The sequence below is a fragment of the Prenolepis imparis genome, unplaced genomic scaffold (assembly GCF_030444845.1).
Source record: "Prenolepis imparis isolate NDT839.2.m4 unplaced genomic scaffold, iyPreImpa1.0 SCAF_10, whole genome shotgun sequence".
Lineage (NCBI taxonomy): Eukaryota > Metazoa > Arthropoda > Insecta > Hymenoptera > Formicidae > Prenolepis > Prenolepis imparis.
Window position 1 is genome coordinate 13,862,076 of NW_028141168.1, and position 22,083 is coordinate 13,884,158.

Below are 22,083 nucleotides of genomic sequence, written 5' to 3' on the forward strand. Positions count from 1 at the left end.
AATAGAGAATCTAATTTTAAAGGAAAATACATTGTGAGGTATTTTTGTTCTGACCCGAGATAATGTCCTGCGGAAAAAGTGTGTACGGGTCATCTTGAAACCGCGCTATCTCCTGAATAATACCTACAATCCATTATTGCGACCATCATTAATCGCACGACAAAATTGCGCCTGGCTGCTCTTCGGGGATTTCGATGGGTCGACCCCTGACTCGGCTCGATTTGCACGGCAATGCTCGCGATACGTGCGAGCTTTCAGCTTCGATGCTTGCAAGTACAATTACGCCCCTATAAATCACACGCTAGATCGAAATGGGGGTGATCGATAGTGTTTTTAATTGCAATGCATTTTTGCTGAGATAATATACTGTGTGTCCTGCGATAGAACGTTATTAACATTGCCTTTTGTATTTGGCATATTGTTACTATAATCTAAAAAAATATGATAAATCAATAAAACTGAATAATTTTATATAATCTATTTTTGTTCATTAGTGAGAATAAACTGCAATTGACTGCTTTTTTATTGTTAACATCTTCTCTATATGTAACTGACAACGAAACATGTGGAAGTATTTTTCTTCGATTTCGATGGATTTTATATTCATCGCACAGCATTTGTAAAGTTTATTTCCCCAAAAATGTGATTTTGATAAAATCATATTATCATATATGAATAAAATTAGTGTAAAATGTTCTTTAATTTTTATGTTTATAAAAAAATTGAAATTTATAAAAGTTCAAATTTATAAAATAAAGGAGTTTCTTAAAAATATTATTTTCAAAAAATGCATAAATATAAAGGAATTTAATAATTAATGTTCTAAGATAATTATTCCAACAAAAGTTTTTAGTTCTTTGTTTGTAATATTTATATATCTCATAGTCGAGTCGAAATCACATATATCGAATTATCTTCGAGTTATCTAATCTCTCTAAACACATCAACACACTCCTATAAAAAAAAATGTGTCTCTAGTAAAATAAATTTTTTGTAGAAATAATTTTCAATCAATTTGCGCTGCAGTTATTCAATAACACCATCATTAATCCTTATATTAAAAATTATTTTGAAGCAACAGAGATAAAAATGTTGACATAAAATGAAAAAAATAACGAAACATGCGGCGTCAATTTTAACATATGAGTGATAAAAATAAATGCAAATTGGAGTTTACATGAATTAACAAGTTACAATTTATTTTACTGTAGCTATAGATTATCTGATATCAATTAAAATTTCATATTAAATCCAAAAAAAATAAACTGATGCAAATTAATATAAATAAATCCCATTTTTCACATTCATCGATATCGAATAAATACATTACTTGTTTGCAATGTTTGACAAAATTAATTTGCGGTGTAAAATGTGAAAATGATTTTTCCAACTTTTGGCAACCTGATTCTTTATAATGAGGAAGTTGTTAAACACGATCACCCCTAATTTTGCAAAATTTATTATGCAAACGCGTAAAACTACGTAATATATGTACATACAAACAACAAATCTTGTGTTTCTTTATAAAGAATTTGTAGACATTTTCAATCTCGCGCCAAAAATCTATCGCCTAGCAAAAACATTGTTTGGATAATTTTGGAAAGAGCCAACCGAGTATCGAAATAATTCAGTTCGCGCAGCTAAATAATGGGCCGAATTTCTCGTTTACGTTTTCCCCGAGTATTTTCGAACGAACAGCTCTGTAATTACATACATCGTTGTTAACGTATTCCGGCTGGAGAATGCGCCGCGTCGCGACGCGTAATTTACGCGATATGAAAAAATGCTTTATTCTGCCCGACGTACCTCCGACGTGTACGATTGTGGACCGAGTGGACATTAATAATTCATAACGTACGTGGGTTCCGTAAATACTCGCGACGGGCTGTCCCGCAATCTAAAGAAAAAAAAAAAAAAAAGAATAAACGACTGCTTTCGTCTCACTCACTTATTCTCGCAAAGAACACACGTTTTCGCGGTTTCCAAGGGCGAGGAAAATTGCGGAAGTCATTACTCTTGAAGCGCGCTTTTATATCGCGCGTATACACGAATGCGTTGTTAAACGCGATATTGTACGGAAAATCATTGCGGTCCGTTTGTGCAATTTGCATATTAAATTTACGTGGCGTATTTATCGCGTCTCGTCATCTGTAATGTTCAACGCCTTGGAACTTCCTCCTCTTATGAAAGCCGACCGTGATGTGCCAAGATGGGAATCATTAGGGAGAATGACGTGAAATACGAACAGGCCATCGTACTACTCATTGAATTACGAAGTCGGACATTTCACGCGCATCATTTAACTCGTTTTTGCATAGATTATTATTAATCAGCATTTTAACGCATTTATCAAATTTTACGCGCTAAAATCCCGTTAATGTATCGACGAATTTAATCCGAGAGCAATAAAACGATCGTGTGAAGTCTTGCAAATAATAAATGCGCGAATACCGAAAACCCGTAAAAACATTGAAATTGCTGTCCGTTTTTCCTCTGCAATCGCGGCTTTTGCTTAATGAAACGTCCTTCCCGTGGAGCATGCTTAAGTCGGACGGGAATATACGATCCGCGGTGATGAAAAAGAGAGAGAAAGCACACAGCGTAGAATTAGCCAACAGTGTTTTTCCATGCGTCGAAGACTTACAAGGTAACGGTAAGAACCCTTCGTAAGGGGAGAGGATTCAAAGCGTGCGCGAGAGAAGCCCCGCAAATTAATCGACGAAACGACGACTCCGACGTCGAGAAGGAGACACCGCCGTGAAACAACCCTTCAATCTAAATTCAATTATTTGCGCCCATCATCCCCCTTCGCCGTCGTGGATGTTGCCGAGTTAGGTATCGGCGTTGCTTGGAAGATCCGACCTAAGTATTCCGGGCGCGAACGCGTAGAGACGACGAATTACGCCAGGCGGTATAACTGCACCGAAACTCGCAGCAACACGGCATTACGTGAGCGACTCACGTGATAGCTTAAAAGAGCTTAAAGTTGACTCTCGCGGAGGTTATAAACCACCTGCTGACGCCGGCGAGCGGTTCATCCGGGGCGCTTTTCTCTCGATAGCGCAATACCTCTCCGACATTCGTTAATGAATTATTTGCGCACAGTTATAACTAGCGCGTATGAGCAAACAACTTAATTGGCGCAGACTCGTATTTCATGCGCGTCATATGTGCTCCCACGAAATTATTATTCTCGTCAAATGGTAGATGTGTACTTCAACGTCTGTTTTCCTCGTAAACGCCTCGCAACTTGTATCTTAATTCGCGGTTCTTAATCGTCCGATATTCCAATCGATATTTAATAAGAGTAGGCAAAATGTCGCGTAATTTAATTAAAATAAAATGTAAGTAAATTTTCTCTTGTTATCCACACACTCATGTCCATGATATTGTAATGTGAATATATCAAAAATAATAATAACATAAGAAAATACAAATATATGAATAATAATATAATAATGTAAGAATAATATATGAATAATAATATAATAATGTAAGAAATGATAGCAGCTGTTTTTTAAAACTAGAAATTAAATATTAAATTGACAAGTCTGACGTGATAAATATTGTTTTAGCTATATCTATCTCTTATCGCTTGCTAATTTCTCTGCTGTGAAATAATAATGGAGAACTTTCTTACTAGGTTTTTTTTCCGAAGAAGAAAACTTATCGCGCTTTACGATGGCGTTCGTATAATTTACGATTGTGCCACTTACCTCAGCGGTTCCACCCTTAAAAGAAGAAACTTTCGCCATTCCTTTCACGTCCGCCAAAAAATTTGCCACCGCACAAACGACGCTCGTTAGACTTTTACGAACTTTCGGATTTTACGCATCGAAACACGTGTTCTCTACTCGCCAGCCCGCGAAAGCATAAATATACATGGATATGGTAAACAGGAGCATGTGTTGTTCTAATCTGAGCACACCGGTGACATTTATGCAACCCTTCGGAAACTTATTGACTACCGTGTCTTAATAGACGCAAAAAGAGAGATACGAGTTGTAAAGTTGATTCTACATACATTCGAAGTTTATTTAATAAAGTTTATACTAACGTAGTTCAACGTCGAGCGACATTTGATATTCGAGTAAAACAATTATTGTCGCAAATAAAGCTTTGCGATAGCTGCGCTTTATTCAAATTCTAAAGAAATTTTGTGCATAAAATGCAAAAATCAATAGAATTTATTTGATTCGATTGAAGTTCTCTTGTTCAATATATTAATTCCCATTTAAATAATACTCTCTCCCTCTCTCTTCCTCTCATTAATAATGGGTCAATGATTTACCTTTGTTCGAATGATAAAAAAAGCTCTATTTTTGTGACATACAAAAATAGGTTCATAAAATCGAGAGGCAAAACGCGTAACGTTGACATTTCATGCTTCGAAAAAGTTTAGAGAAAAAAAAGAATGAACAATTCCCGTCTTTTTTCTACGCGATGGGGTAATAAAGTCGATTTAACGCGAACTGCACGTTGGAAGAGTTTAACTCGATTTAAAGTCAAAAAGTGTTTACGCGGTCAAGCGAATGAGGAAATTGCTCCTTGATCGCCGCGATAACACAAGTTCGTTAACAGCGAGAGCAACTTTAAACGTTACAAAAAGATAATTGGCTCGCTCTATCCGACGCTACCGAGGGAAAGAAAAGACGGAAAGGAAACAAGAGGGGAAAAAAGCACACGTGCACACACGCGGCATGCTTGAGTGCATTTCCCTGTCAAGTCGTCGACGACGACGCATCCGCGACGGCGACCCCGCGGGATTCGTTGAAATTCTACTAGGACGACAGCAGTAATCCATCAAAATCAACCCTTAATGTCCTATATGTGGGCTTCGCTCTCCAATCTCGTTGCGGAAGACGCGCGACACGGGGTGACGCGCAAGTCGAGAATTAAGCCCTATTCAGAAGAAACGACGCTGAATTACGGTCCATTCAAACGAAATGCCCGGCTTTACTCGGTCGTCTCGCACACTCCGCGGTTATTAATTACAATAAGCCGACCTCGTCATCCACATTTCAACAAGGAAATCCCCCTCTTTCTATCCCTATCGAGCGTCCAGTCGTAGCCAAAGCAAATGTTTGTCTCCAAGATCAAATAGATCGTTGCCCGTCCTTTGCAACTGCGGACTATCCAAATATATTCCTTGGAATTAAGTCGCAATAATTTCGTCCGCAAAAGTAAAATTCAAAAGTCTACTTCGGTAGATCGAATAGTATTGCAGACATTTCTAAAACTCTGTCTACAAAAGTTTGCGTTTAGAAATTTTATCTCGTATCGATTGAAAATGCACTTGCGCATTTGGAGAAAAAATTGTAATTATTAATATTTTGGCTGTTGAAAAAAAAATATATATGTATAGGTATATATCTATATAATTTTTAATCATAAATGATATTCCAAAAAGACCATTTTCAGTACTATATAATATTTTTAAAAAATTGACATATTTATTTTGTCCTAGAAATATGCAGTAAAATACGGAATACGATTTGTTAAAAAAAAAATAAATAAATAAAAAAGGCGCCATTTACGTAAGTCGTAAAAGAAAAATATCGTCGGGACACGGATACAAATTTATTCCATGTGTGGACAATAAAATAGCTATCGTAACGCAAAGTACTTCAAATAGTGCCGGGTATATATATTTCAGGAAAAAAAAGAGAAGAAAAAAATAAAACGCATTTCCAACGCCGAACGTCGGCTTTAACTAAAAATACGGTGAATACTCGTTTTATATCGCGTCCGCCAGTTGTAGTTTCGTGCCGATTGCGCAAATACGATCGATCGTTATCGTCATTTCGAACGCACTCGCAATTTTCAGAAAGTCGAAGCGATCGAAGATAATCAGAACCAATCGTCAGGATCAGTCAATCGCTGGAACGCAAAAGAGCGAGAGAGAGTTAGAGAAAATGAGATGGGATGAAAAGGGAAGAGAGAGAGAGAGAGATTGAATCCCTTAATCATTCGAGCACGTGATGCAACTCGCTTTCACGAGCTCATAATACGACGCACCGCGTGCGCCGTTGCATTTTCGATAATTGCGATATTCGTTCGAACAGCGACGCAACGCGCTAATTTATTAATCGCATCGATCGCGCGCATCGACGCGGAGCGTACATACACGTTTAATCAGCGCCGTTTAAGGATGCAGCATTAAAGCCGGCCGCAGATACAATTAGCCGCGGGACAGAAAACCAATTACAGATAAACGTACTTGCGGATAAACGGATACGTAACACGCGTATGACGAAAATGAATCTATGCAACATATGTAACTGGATAATTCGCATATTTTTTTATCCATGTATCGTGCATCGTTTACATCGGTTAAATCCGTCAAAGGAGTACAATTATTTTGGCTCGCAATTTTTGGGCATCGCATTATCATCGATTACAGAGTACTAATTGAGTGTGACTTAACGGGATGCTATGGTCCAAAGAAATAAAAGGTCTGTCGATTTATAAATGCTGATACTTTCCGCAACTGAGCACACGCGAAAAACTCTACGCATTATTTCAACGGACGCGTGCATAAGCGAGGTAATACGTTCGCGGCTTGCTGAACACGCAAGAGCGAATGTCGTGCTCGATACGCGATCGATTCGCGCGCGAAAACCCCTGTTTTATGCAAATCTCGCCGCGTACGCTGCGCGAGTAATAAATTATTCGCTCAGTCGAGTCCGTTTATGGTCGGCGCAGAGAGAGAGAGAGAAAGAGATACCGCGGTCCCCTTTGACTCTCCGCGTTCTCCGGTACTGTTTGTCGCTCCCGGCGCCGTAAATACGACCAAATATTTGCCGCTAATAAAGCCCACGGCGGGAGATAAATATTTATCGGACGTCACGGATCCTCCGACGAGAACTTGTTCGATGCGCTCGATTTGGTTTTTTTTTTTTGAAAAATAACGAAAAAGAAAAAAATCCGCGCGCACGTATTTCTCTTATAAAAGATATATACAGGCAAAACCTAACCGAGAGATAACGAACGGTACAATGTCTGTATTTATACGCGCACGATATATATTCGATGACCGTGGCTTATACTTGCAATTGCAACGATCCGCGGCCTGGATTGTTGCGGATCGATTTTACGCTCTTCGAAGCACGCGAGGGAGGGAAAAAAAATAAAACGCTAATTGCGCTCGTTGCTATGTCACAGCGAGCGAAAGAGTTATTAACGCGAAATTGCAGCGGCGAATGGACACATGTGGGATAGTTGCGGAAATGTCCCGCACGCGCGCGAGTAATCAGCGAGATTCAAAGCTGATTAATCGTTCGGTTTTGGTCACCAGACACTTTTCCGATAATTGCTCTTAAATAATGATAGTCGGAGTGTCAGGGATTTTAAATAGACGCCGCTTGGTTTACTCGTAAAGGCCTTTCGAAACCGCAACACTCTGTTGCATGTAGCACATATGGATGCAAATGATGTCGATCATCAGATGTACGAAGCGAGAAATGTGGGAGAGGAAATGTGCGAAGAGGAGAGAAAGCTTAAATGAGACCAACGATTATGACCGCGTCATTTTATATATCTAATGCGCTGTTGAATTGAAACACGACGCCTACATCTTGTCGTCGACGTTTCTCATTTCACGAATTATATACGTTTCTTATGACTCCTATCATTGCTTCCGGTTATTATAGCATTAGAAAGATATATGTAGTGAAAATTCCACAGCTTCGCGATCAGAGTAGCGCGATTGCAATCTTAAACTTTCAACAAAATTATTTATCAATAAATTGTAATGTTAACAAGGCGAGATTTTTTCTTGCAATTTGAAAACGATGAAAAAATCCGATGATTTATGGACAAATCGATGTGTAACGGGAAATTCGAAAATAAATGTGACTTTCCGTAGCCAGCGGTGCTGATGCCATCGATTGAAATATTTGTAAAAACGTGACGCTTGACGGGACTTCCTTCCGTCTGAACGTCATATGGCTGCCCATTGCAGCTACACAGGGTGTTTACATAGTCCACAACGAACGTATCTCATTATTACAAGCTACCATCTCCAGTATTAATTTCACAATAATACCAAAAATAAATTTTCAATTAAAATAATTATCCATTATTTTTTCCTCACTAAAAAAGTATACTTTTTAAAATAAATTGCTCGCTTTAGATAAAAAGAAAAATTACGATACGTCTATAATATATTTTAAATATCCGTTCAATGGCATTTATAATACTTATCAACTCTGTTAAATTTAAATAAACATTGAACTATATATGAGACGATTAATGTAGAAAGATATACGAACTAGTCGTTCGTATCTTACGAAGTCATCGCGTATCCAAAACGAGAAGATGAACTCAGATACGCGAGAGACATCCACATGGTTGCGTCAGGTGACACGCGACTCGACATAACTCGACGACGCCGAGTATATTTCACGCGACAACAAGCGGGTTTAACGACCGGTGCGGTGGAATATGTTGGCCCGAAACCCGAGCAACGTCGCCGTCGCCGATCTCGTCGGCGTCGTCATCGTTATCGCCACCGCACCGCCTTAACCCGCTAGTCCAATTCCCACGGATCGTTATCCCGGGATGCCAGGCCCGGCTGGTTCTAATCCAGTTCACGCGAAAACGAACCTAACGGAAGCGCGGCCGAGCGGGTATAGGGAGTCACGGCCGACCTACCGCTTTAATGACGGACCTTAACTCCCATTAGGGCCGGATAGTAAGGTGGATAGCCCGGCACAAAGAGCTAGAGCTCTTCTTCTTCGTGATCGCCATCACGTAATTTCTTGGAAGAAAAAGAAGGAAAAGGAACGGCCAAAGAAAAACCAGGAAACTGCAATTTATCGGGTCTTTGAAAAAAAAGAAAAAAAGAAAAAAAGAAAAAAATTACATCACCGAGACAACGAAAAGTCGCTAAATCCCGATTTCCGTAAAATAACTAAAGCCATTTACTGTCGTGCGAAAGGTAAGGCTTCCGCGTCGATGGGTGATTCGAGACTTTCGTTCGTGCCGAAGAACGTGATGTGGTCGATGGGATTCTACTAGTTTGGAAAATTCACAAATCGATGTTGCACGTCCGGTTTTACGGACCGAATCGAATCGGGAAGTTAAAACGTCGAGGAAAAAAATTTATATATTAATTCTGTTTTTGTTGCTACATACAATAATATATCGAGCAATAATCTATTGTGTATAGAGCAAGGTATAAAAAATTTTCTATGTATAATATATTTGTAAATAGCTTGAAGAAATTTTTTCGACAAAATATATATGAAGGAATAATCCTTGATATTTCTCTCTCTGTTTTCCTCTCTCTCTTTCTCTCTCTAAAATATTTACACACTAATCCCCATTTCAATATTTGCTAATTTCTACTAATTCCTCGAGTTCGCAGATTCCAAAACGGTTTACACTCGTTGATGCGAGTTTCAAAGTTTGTAATGTAATCACAACTTTTGTCAACAAGCTGTAGCGAAATTTCAGATCCGGCCACTTTCTGTTTTTTAATACAATTTTGAAATAATTTTCGCTCGTATAATAAAATTAGTATGTAATTTGCGAGACACCCGATGTAACGGTAGTTAGGCACACGACGATGATGCTTCAAAGGGGAGGCTCGAGGTGGTCCATCGAGACGTTGAAGAGGGGCCGCCCTCTTTCTTTGTCCGCGCACAGGTGCACGAAGCAGGTTGCAGGCAGAACATCAAAACAGGTTTACACAAAAACGGCCGAGGCACGGGATCCGCTTCTTTTTACCCTCTTCCTCTTTGGCCTTACTCCTCGTCGCGAACGAAAATATCTCACATCGACATTCCCCTCTCCCGCACCTCCCCTTTCCGCGTATCTCTAGTCAGATCCCGTGTCATACGGTGAAGTAGTTCGCTATAAAGAGTATCCCGGAAGATTACTTTAGACTACAAACTTCCGTACTCTCCTACAGACTTTGCGATCAGAATTGATCTTTATCACGGATGTCGAAGATATTAATAAGTTTGAAAAAATTGGATGGAGATAAATTTTCGCGAATTAAATTTTAAAGGGATATACACTAGTTTAAAATTTCAAGTAAATTTTAACAAGTTTAACTTGGTTGTAATAATTAAAAATAATGCGAATAACTGTCTATGAAATAAATAAACTATATAATTTTAAGCGAAAAAATCAAATCTAGAAGAAATTATTTACTTATTATATATAGAGACGTTATTATTTTCTGTACAAACTTTTAAATGTGGAGAAAAAGTCGATAATCAATTAATATGCGAATAATGTTAAGAGAATCCAGTTAAGAATAGACTAATAGACTATTAAGGGATTATTGAAGCAATTTGAAGCTGTAGAAGCTCAACGATTGTATCATTACAATTAATTGAACTGTATAATTGAAGAAAAGATTCGCATGGATTACACAACTTTAGCAATATTTAGTGAATGAAAGTGATATCGGCTTTTTGTTCCGTTCCGCTTATTAATTAGTGATCACGATGCTTTACGACGACGGAGTTCCGTCTGCTTTGACGAGCTTTTTCGAATCCGATTGCGCATCCGGTCAGTCGTACGCGCACACATGTGCCTCGAATGCGAACACAGAAGAGACGATTATTAGTTTCGGAATCCCCGAGGTAATTTGGAAACACCGTACATGCCGGAACTATTAATTCTGATTGCGCCGAACCCAAAATCTGCTATGAGATATAATTTTAGAATAATTATCGAGAATAGTGTGTAATATTCTACCGCATGTAAATTCAACATATGGTCCGCCCAAGTTTGTAACTTTTTTTTCAAGAGAGATGCTAATATTGTTATTTATTTTTGTAATAATTTTAATTCACAAACAATAAACGACAGAAAGATATAGAGCAAAACAATGGAATAATATTTCGTGCGTATTTTGTTTCGTATAAAATTCATTTATATGTACAGAATATAACGCGAAATTAAATAGCCTATATATGTGACAATAACAAATTTTGTTTTCTAAACGGATCTATCCATGCGCGTCGGTAATTAATGCTTCCCGAGTGAAGAGAAAAAATCGATTAATGAAAGTACGTATGCGGGACAAATCGAGTTACGAGAACACCGCTAATTCGCGAAGCGTTCGCTCGGAGAAGACTCTTTTCCGCGAGACTCTCGCTCGTTTTCTTTTAATAAGCGCACGCCGGAACGGTTCACCATCTGGGCACTCGGGATACTTTAATTAAACCCATTTCCACGATAAAGGTTCTCTCTCTCTTTTTTTTTTTTTTTTTTCCCAAAACAACGTGACCGAGACTTATAATTCCGCAAAACGGGAAGAATCGCGGCGGAAGGGAAGGGAAGGGACGCGACGCGACGCCGATGCCTCGCGGCGCTGTAATTTGTCCCTTTTATGAACGGCCCGATCGTAAAAGTGACCCGGCGGCGGGCTGCTCGCTGAATTATTTCATCGAAAACGGCGTATCGCGCTATTTTACGACAATGTAAAAATGAAAGTTTACCCACGTCTGGATGAAACTTTAATCATCGATCGTAAAAACTTGCCGTCGAATAGTTACCAGTTATGGATCGATTAATAATCGATATCGATTGCGTGTCCCAAATTAACACGAGATATCGCGAACAAAAACTCTAGATAAAAATCTATCTGAATTGTTTCTTAATCCCCTTTATTGCCATATTTCAATATAGTAATTAAATATTTTATTAATTAATTATTTAATTTTTTATTCATTTAACTATTGTCCGATTGTTTAAGTATTTATTATTAAGATTATTTTTCTTTTAGACGTTTCGTTAAGTTGAGAGAAACTCTGATCTTCTAATCAAAATTTAAAGTAAGTTTGTCTAAAGATCCCCTCAAGATGATGGCATGCCCGCACATTTCAGTTCTGAAAGAAAATATTTCTGTACAATCATATCAGTGTCTATTATTCTTATACGAACTATTGTAAGCGCGACTGCGTTCCCGACGACGCAAAAAGCATATATTTTTTCTCTTTCAAGAGCCGAGAGAGTTGAGAAAAGATACGAGAGAGAGATGAACGAAAGAGATACAGTTTGAATAACAGCGGCTGTTATTTCAGCATGCCGTTCCTTCGACGAGGCGTGCGCTTAATTCACGAGTATTTAGCTAGTTAATCCTGGTTACGTCACCGAATCCTTTGATTCATTAACAAGTCTCGTGTGTCTCTCGATCGCGCACGTATATACCGAATACGCGATGCTGCAGAACGCTTCATCGCTTCATTCAACTCAACGTTGTATAGAAGCCCGAAACGAGAAGCATCCGCGAGTTTTCCATTCATGCGTCTTATTGCGCGAATGTGTTCAATTTCTACGAATAGAAAGACGACGTATAACATTCACATCGAAGAATCGGTTATTAAAATATCTTATGAGAGATAACTCTGTCATGAAAAATACCTGCAGTGAGAGATAAGACGCCGAGTATCGAGTTATATGTATCATACGATACATAAAAATGCTATATAATGTATTATCTCGAATAATAAACGCGTCACAGGTGCTTAAAACTGTTATTTTGTTTTACTTTGTCCAGCATTATATGCAAATTTCGAGGAAATTTTTCCAGTTCGTGACTTCCAAACGTCACTTACTGCTGATTACGTTGTTGCATAACATGATGTAATACTATTAAATGTTTAGTCATCAAAATAAATCGACGTTTGCGTGTCATAATACAAGTGTACAGAAAAATATGTGTCAGCTGTAAGAAATCTTTACAATGCTCGGTTCCTAAAATTGAATTGTGCCAGCCGCTATTGTGATATTAGAACTGTGGGCTTTCAAAGGGAAAGAAAAATTACACGAGTCAGCGCACAGGAAGATTACTAGATCGCTAGTGCTCTGTGATTGTGAATAATATAAGCGATGCACAAGGTGCATATAACAGGATAGAAACAGAGAGAAAAAGGTACGCTGCGTCTCAGGAGAGATCAATTTTTGCGATCATGAGAGCAATAAATGATTGTGACGACAAAATACGGCAAACACCGTTGCATACTTTGCAATTATCTATGATTACTGATTGCAATAAAGCAACGTATAGACTACATGACATATATTTACGCAGTTATGTAATAGTAATAAATGAACACAATTTAATTAATAATTAATAGCAAATAATCATTACAGTTATTTTTGTTTTATCTTATTACTTCTAGATACATTATTAGAATTATAATTATCAAGATATTATTAGAATTATAATTAGATATTAATTAATTAGAGAATTAATTATAATGATCTTTCTTACAGAGACACATATTTTATATTTTAATGTAAAATCTCTTTTATATATAAAGTCAATCTGCTGTATTATTTGTTACTAATATTGTTTATGTATATACACTAACTATATAGGTATATATTTTATGTACGTATGATTAAGATCATTTTCATTATTGTTCTGGGAACAATTTTCTAAATCACACGCGACTAACTGATTCCGAAGCAATCTCCGATAACATCGCAGTTGTCGCGATGCGCCGCTATTGATAAGATATCGAAACGGATTTCCAGACTCGACGGTGCTTTAGGCAGACGACAGTTCAACGAGTGAGTCTGCACCCGCAAACTATGCAAACGAGAACAGGTGGTACGTTATTTTCTTACGCCGCACCGGTGTATTTGCCTGGACGATGTCGAACGTACGATCGATATCGCAGACGTATGCTCGTCGTTATATGATAAAAAGAAGCACGGTTATATTTATAAATGGCCGGAATATAGCAAACGTTTGCAGTGAAAACACGTATTTCAATTACGCGCGATTCAATTATGCGTAACATCTTTATCGCGTCATTCTGCGCGAGAACATCACGTACTTTCCGCGTGATAATTTGTGACTGTAACGGAAAAACAAATAAATTTTTAAGGCCTCTATCTAGACGATTCGCGAGAATGATATAACACTAGTTTGATTAATTCCGCGTTTTATATCGCGACGTTGTACACAATGTCGTCATTTTCCATTTAAATATATTTAATCTGCATACTAAATATATCGTTTCTTTTATTTGAGGGACATTCTTTAAGTCACATTGGCAATGATACTGTCAATATATAAGACAATGGTATGATATTCAGAATTTCTATCGCAATTTTAATATTTTTATTTGCTCTCATATGTGTATATCCTTCTTTTTCACAATTATTTTTCTACGTTGTTTATATTCGTTAATTAAATTCATTTATTTATCTATTTATTAATATAAAACATCGTCTGTAATGGCTTTAAAAATTTTTATTTTTGGAATATATTAAATATTTATTTCCCTGTTTGATATTACGTTTTTATAACCATGCGCTATATAAACTTTCGCGTTAATTTATTTAATTTTAATCAATAAAAGTTAATTATAATTTCACAGAAACGAATTGCATTAATACGTTCAGAGTATCGCAAGAATGATCTGTATATAAAGGTATACGGTATATAATTTTGAAACATCAAACTTCTAAGCAGATCTTATCGATAAAAAGAAGAAAAGACCGCAATTGCAACAGCAATATGTGGCGCCGTGTGCATTCATGCTCCACGAGTTTTACTACCTCATTAAACTTTGCGTCACTTATTACGATCTGCCAAGGATAACCGCTCTCGATCTGCAGGATTAATCATGAGAGTTCGATAACAATTTAATGATGTATTCACACTTTCACAAAGAATCGTTTTGGGAACAAAAATTAGACGATTTTTTCACGATTTGGCGAGTCAATCGTAAAACTTTATGTTTACAATAAAAATATTAGAGAATATTAGAAATTAAATTAAATCCAATTTTTAAAATTTTAGAAAATAATTAAATTTATGTTAATGCGTGAAAATATAAAGAGAGAGATAAAGAATCTAAAAAATTAATTTTGATCTTTTTTTTAGAATCTGACGATTACTAATTTTATGAGATATAAAACTAAATATTTAGTCGTTAATTTCTTTTTCCTTAACAAAATAATATCCAATTAATAATCAATTATAAAAAGCAAGAGAGAGAGAGAGAGAGAGAGAAAACGAAGAGATAAAGAATAACGAGGAAGCAACAAGAGGATATATATTTACTTTAGAATATATGTATATTTAAAAAATTTTTTTCCCCTTTCAAAAACAGGACGATACGACACGAGAAGTATAAATCTGCATAACCAGCTCATCTAAAAACAATACTTTGTATCGCCACGAAAACATGACCGAAGAAAAAAAAACGAGCTCCATTGTTAATTAAACAAGTTGCTTCGTAATGGAGGAAAACTTCCTGCTGACGACTCACGATGCAACATCCATTTGCGCAAACTTATCACGAACAATTCGATATAGTATACAAAATCTGGATGCTTGCAGCGCGATGACCATGCGAGATAAATAAAATCGAGATGATAAGCAGTACTCGTTGCAATCGAATCGATATCAAATGGTGCGTATTAATGGAAGCTTCGCTCGGAAATTTATGATGTTACACGTATTATATCGTATTCAATTACATCATGCAATTTTTTTTGTTTCATTAAACGTATCGCATATCTTTTTGGATTAAAATCCTAAATAAAAATTGCAAATAATACAGAGAATATTGTAACGTACACGAGTCTCTCTTTTCTATAAAAAAAATATGTTTTCATTTTTCTACAAAAACCAATTTTTACAACGAAATTGCAAATAATAGAATCAATCTCAATAATGGAATAGCATTAATCGAAAGGCTATAGTAGAATGTTACGGTGCCACTGCAAACAATCTGCCGTGAGGCAAAACAAATTACCGCGCGCAAGAATCGTAATTAAAATACCGCGTGGCGGTCCCCGGAAGCAATAAACGAAAGCGGACGCTTTGTTGCGGGTGTCCGGCGCTTTTCACCACCGAAAGATCCGCATTTAAGCTCCGCCGAGCCGTTTGTTGCCGCGTAGTTCTCTCGACCCGGGAGGTTTTCCCTCTCGGAGAGAATCGCTAATTATTGACGGTGGTGGAAACGCGCATTAAGGATCCTTTCTCCTTCACTTCCCTGCTTTATATCTCTACGCAACAACAGCGGGGGTGGACTGGTTTTTACGTGCTACCGTATCCGTTAAAAAAACCACCGCGGCTCATTAACTGGCGCCGGTTCGCTCCTGCTGCTGGGTTCCGTGGAATACATTTTTTTTCCCGCGCACGAACGACGCAATAACCATATAATCAACGCGTATCTCTTTCTCTTCTCGCGTATAACCACGCGATAAACTGTCATGCCGGCGTTTTCTCATCGCTTTTCTTCTCTTTTTTCCCCCCTTTTTTTTTTTTTGACGACGCACGATCTGCGCGGCACAGGAATACACAATGCGCACGAGCAAAAGTTTCTTCGTACACTCTACCACCGTTCGAGTTTATCGTGCGCTCTAATAGAGAAATAACAAAAAGGAGAGGTGAGAAGAAAACACGGACGCGACCTCATCTCTCGGCAACCTAGTTGCCAAGTGTCGAAAATTGAAAGCGCCCGACTTGCGATAAACTGCGGAAAAGCGAGGACTGTGTGCATCCGTTAAAGAAACAACATCCTGTGTAATAAATGGATATCGCGTGACAGATGGCTAAGAAAGGATATTATGGTAAAAAAAAATCAACAAAATATAATTGAATACCCCCATCGTTAATATTAATGATGGATTCTTTGGTCATTTGTCACTGCTTCAATCTTTTATAGTATTCAACATCAAGGTTGCAACTTTTTCACTTTAAGTATAAAACGGACTTTATAAATACAGAGTGTGAATGGTTTATACAAAAGTTCGAGAGTGAATTTTATGAACAAAAAAAATTATATCAACAAGCGTTCTAAAAGAATTCGTTACAGAAATATAGCTCTTTAAATTTGTAATTTGTTATCAATATTACATATCTCTCTTACATACCCTTCTCTGCTTACTAAATTAAATCTATTAAATGTTTACACGTGTAATTATTTAAAACAATGCATTTACTAATTTATTTTACCTACGACATAGATGTAACAACGAATTTTTAATGATTGCACCAAGAATCCGTAATATTCCTGATATTTTTCATCACGTATGACAATCCGTACAAAAGCTTGTGTAAATTTTCAAGGAAGACACGTTGAACATTTCAAATCTTCTTTAAGATTTAAAGCTGTTATAGTGCTTGCGCGTTGATGATATATGAAAGAGTCATGCGATTTATCATTTTGACTGTTATCTCTGTAACAAAATCTTTCTCAGAATTCCTGTTTATGTGATTTTTTTTCTTGTGCGTAACATTCAGAAAATTTAATACAGATCTTTCAGTTACATCCTGTACAAATCACTTTTTCTAATTACTCGTGCATTCTTCGATTAATTCTTAAGAATTTAATGAAGTGACTTTTTCGATCATTACGCCGTTTTATTGAAGAGAGGCGGAAGAAGTTCTACAGTGACGGAATAAAATATTCAGTTTTCGGTAATCTTACCTTAATACTTTTATGCACGGAATAGTGAGACCAATCAATTGGTGCAAAGAAAACAGATAATTGTATTAAAAAAAAGTATGTAATTTACAACATGCAAATGCGTACTTTTTCTTAAAAGCAATTATGTATTTTTTTGCACCAATTAATTGGTTTCATTATTCCGTGCATAAAAGTATTACTTAAGCTAAGATTACCAAAAACTGAATATTTTTTCTTGTGCGTAAAATTCAGAAAATTTAATACAGATCTTTCAGTTACATCCTGTACAAATCACTTTTTCTAATTACTCGTTACATTCTTCGATTAATTTTTAAGAATTTAATGAACTGATTTTTTCGATCATTACGCCGTTTTATTGAAGAGAGGCGGAAGAAGTTCTACAGTGACGGAATAAAATATTCAGTTTTCGGTAATCTTATCTTAATACTTTTATGCACGGAATAGTGAGACCAATCAATTGGTGCAAAGAAAACAGATAATTGTATTTAAAAAAAGTATGTAATTTACAACATGGAGCTTCGTACTTTTTCTTAAAAGCAATTATGTATTTTCTTTGCACCAATTAATTGCTTTCATTATTCCGTGCATAAAAGTATTAAGCTAAAAGATTACCAAAAACTGAATATTTTTTCTTGTGCGTAAAATTCAGAAAATTTAATACAGATCTTTCAGTTACATCCCGTACAAATCACTTTTTCTAATTACTCGTGCATTCTTCGATTAATTTTTAAGAATTTAATGAAGTGACTTTTTCGATCATTACGCCGTTTTGTTGAAGAGAGGCGGAAGAAGTTCTACAGTGACGGATGACCAAAGTTTCCGCAGACACGCGCATCCATCGCGCCGAGCATCTCTAGGCGATGTGTACCTGGTACAAATATTTCCCAGAGGGTTCACGACGAGCGTGCCCCGGTCGACGTGACGGAGATCCATATAATTACGCAGACGTAACCGTCAACCGCTATAATTTATACGCTCGTCGGACAGACCGCGACAATGAAGCGGCACGACAAAAAAAAATTAAAAAAAGGAGGAATGATCCATCGTCGTCTTAAAGCAAGTCTTGCGATCGAGAGTGACGGCGCGTCGTAATTTACGATGGAATCGGACGAAGAGATTCGTCGAGGCCCCTTTATCCGTCCAAGCATCTTCTTTCACGACTTTTTTTTCACCCTGAACTGTCGAAGTCTTTACACGTCATTGTTAAAGGAAACGCGTGAGTAAGGTGATCGCTTGGCATCACGTCGCAAACTTTATTTATATGGAAATTATCTATCCCATTGTTCGAGTCGTAACGTTGTCGTGATCATATCATGACCGAGAAATTCGACACCGTCGCGTTTAAAATTGTCTGTTTAGAGAAAGAAAAAAAAATACTTGTGTGATTCCAAAATCCGATGTATACAACATCCATTCTGTTGAGTGACTGAATCATTTTCTTTTAACGAAATATATTTTCTGCAATTTTATTATACTATCGATTGTCGCTTTTAGAATGTTTAACATTTTTTTTATTTATTAACTGATCTTTGAAAGAGAAAAAGGGGTAAATCTCATGATGTATCAAACGAACTGATTAAGTCTGAACTTTCAGTTTCTATGACAGAAAGGGAAAGAAACATGTCTGGGAAAGAACAGCCGTGTAAGTTAAACGTTGGAAAGTGAAACGTATCAGTGAACGGTACTTTTTAGCATCCTTTTCTCTTCTCTCTTTCTTCATACGCTTGTTTATAAATTACGGCCGATATAAGGGTACGACGACGGCTTCGCGAGGAGCCGGATCATAAACGGACGATCGAAACGAAAAAGAAAGAATACTCGAGGAGAAAAGAAAAGGTCAGAGAAGGGAGAGCAGCTTCTCTCCTCGCCGCAATTTGACGCGAGATCCAGGTATCCACTAACATAGTCCGGTCGAGGTCGAGCGAACAATTTCGAGAAAAGTGGTTGGAGAAGCTACAATAGAACGACTCTGACTTTTACAGGTTCCTTTTCCCTTCCTTCCTCCTGCCGGTTGTGAAGGTTACGTTCGCGATGTATTGTTGAGGAAGCACTCTTTTTTCCAGAGAGGCGCATCTCTCGGGCGCCCCTAGCAGGTGCGGTACGAACGTTTGCTCAGGTGCAACGACGAAGGAGCCTTCCTCAAGTTCGTTCTCGAGAAGAAACCGAGACTGCGGAAACTTTTCAAGATTGTTCGCCTTCCCAGACGCAAAAAAAATGCGACAAAAATATATATACGATGAGATATCTCGTAAAAAGTTGGGACAAGTATTTTTTTATGAAAACAGTAAAGGAATTTATATTTGCTATATTTTCAGAAGTTAACATTTGGTAAACGTTACAAAATCATAATTTAGACGATCGATAATTTCTTAAAACTTTTACGGTATAAAAGTGTTTTTAGAATTAATCTTTGAAGTAATATTTAAATATCGGCTTAATTTTATATAATTTTTTGATTGTTATAATTACAATAAGTTTTCTTTAAAGCAGCATTGAGAGCAAAATATTTATTGTTCAAAAAAATCATTTGAATAAACTTGATTGAAAAGATGATAATTATGAAAAAAAAATCATGAAGAACTCATTAAATTGGTTTTATATTATTAACGAGAGAATGATTCCAAATAGCCCACAAAATGCGCTAATATATTCAAAGCATGCGACCTAAATTTTACGAGTAAAAATTTGATAAAAAAATATGATAATTTATTCAAAGATAAATTACTGTAGAGTAAAGGAATTTGTATTTGCTATATTTTCAGAAGTTAACATTTGGTAAACGTTACAAAATCATAATTTAGACGATCGATAATTTCTTAAAACTTTTACGGTATAAAAGTGTTTTTAGAATTAATCTTTGAAGTAATATTTAAATATCGGCTTAATTTTATTATATAATTTTTTGATTGTTATAATTACAATAAGTTTTTCTTAAAGCAGCATTGAGAGCAAAATATTTACTGTTCAAAAAAATCATTTGAATAAACTTGATTGAAAAGATGATAATTATGATAAAAAAATCATTAAGAACTCATTAAATTATTTTTATATTATTAACGAGAGAATGATTCCAAATAGTCCACAAAATGCGCTAATATATTCAAAGCATGCGACCTAAATTTTACGAGTAAAAATTTGATAAAAAAATATAATTTATTGAGATAAATTACTTAAATTAAGATAAATTACTTTCTACCATTAAAATATCTTCGGTATGAAATTTCTCTCGAAATGATTCACGTTTAACGCGAAGGTATTGCCAACGTAAATGATTCATCGCTGACGAATTCGCGCATACAGATGCAATTGCACGAGAGAATCGTTCGGCGAACCGTGAGGAAACCGTGTCGAGGAGATGGCGCGCGTGCAACAGGACGTGGATCGCCGGTATCGTCGAGAACAAAAGCAGCGAAAGAGAGAAAGCAAATACTAACCGCGGGACAGGTAAAGGCTGGCGGCCGTTTTGAATTTAAACGGACGCGCGACGCAATTCAATGCGATGCGATGCAACGCGATGCGACGCGCGCGACACCAAATTCAAATTCCACGAGCGCCCGTTAATCGCGTTCGTCAAATGGCGGTGTGAAATTCTCGAGAACGGCACGACGATTAACCACCTGCCGAGTGTACTCGCGTGCCCGATGCTGCGCGTCCGTTTCTCTCTTTCTCTCTCTCGCTCTCACGTACACATATATATACTTTTAACATCGAGGCGCGGCGAACGGTATCACAGAAACGGTAGCGATGGGAAACTCGAGCGCGCGGGCGCACGAGAAAATTCCTTGGATGGGCGAATTGCTGTAACGGCTCGCTTTGATCGTGCGATAAAATATTCCTGCGTTCTTGCTTACCTGTTAGCTGCAGCAACAGGACCGCGATCGTGACACAGGCGGGATCAACTGCCATGGTGACGTGATCACTGCCTCTTTTCACTCTCCTCGGGAAAAACAAGTCTCTCTCTCGTTCTCTCTCTCTCTCACCAGTTCACACTCGGTTCGTCGTTTTTTCTCTCTCGCCGTGCTTTTCACTGACAACACCACACGCGATCGCGTACCGCGAGTCGCGATCGACGGAGATTGGATCGATCGATGGATCAAAGAACCGTTAAACTGGACAATGCATTCGGACGGTTGACTTGACGGACCGACTACAATGACACGTCGCGACGTCGCGCTGGCCGATCTCGAACTGTGGCGGGGAACGCTGCTTACGCGCTCGGCATAACCTTCGGCCGCGCTCGGCGGCGCTCGGCTCTCTCCGCCGACACGGACCTCGTCGGCACGCAGGTAGAGTGAAGGGGGAGATGGCGACCGATTCACGTACGTGCGACCTTCCGCGGACAAATCTTTTCTCGATTCACACCTTTCTTCAATCTGCGTCCTTCTACGACGGTGAGTCGGCTTTGTATCTTCCTAATGCTATATATTCTAAACCGAGGCGCCTTCCAATCGCTTCGGCAGACGAACAAATTGTCTTGTGTAACTTGATCTCGCACTCGAAACATAACCATTGCGTCGCGTCGTATTGAGAATAAAATTCCGAAGTTCAAACGCCCTCGCTGCCCAATATATAATGAATCGAAATTAATCTATCGCGTTAATATACTGTGAGACAAACATATATTTTGTCGAATACAAGTCCAACTAATTGGAATTCACACAAT

At 37.5% G+C, this 22,083-nt stretch overlaps 1 protein-coding gene across 4 annotated transcripts in view; it reads right to left on the minus strand.

Moving 5' to 3' along the window:
- The window catches only part of Fas2 (neural cell adhesion molecule fasciclin 2), a 94,414-nt gene extending 72,794 nt beyond the window's left edge, over positions 1-21,620 (minus strand). For all 4 annotated transcript variants that reach the window (XM_083048645.1, XM_083048646.1, XM_083048644.1 and 1 more), the window contains exon 1: positions 21,272-21,620. In XM_083048645.1, the coding sequence (XP_082904771.1) occupies positions 21,272-21,326 (55 nt within the window). In that variant the 5' untranslated portion in view covers positions 21,327-21,620. The remainder of the gene's footprint in view (positions 1-21,271) is intronic.
- Positions 21,621-22,083: the final 463 nt, after the last annotated feature.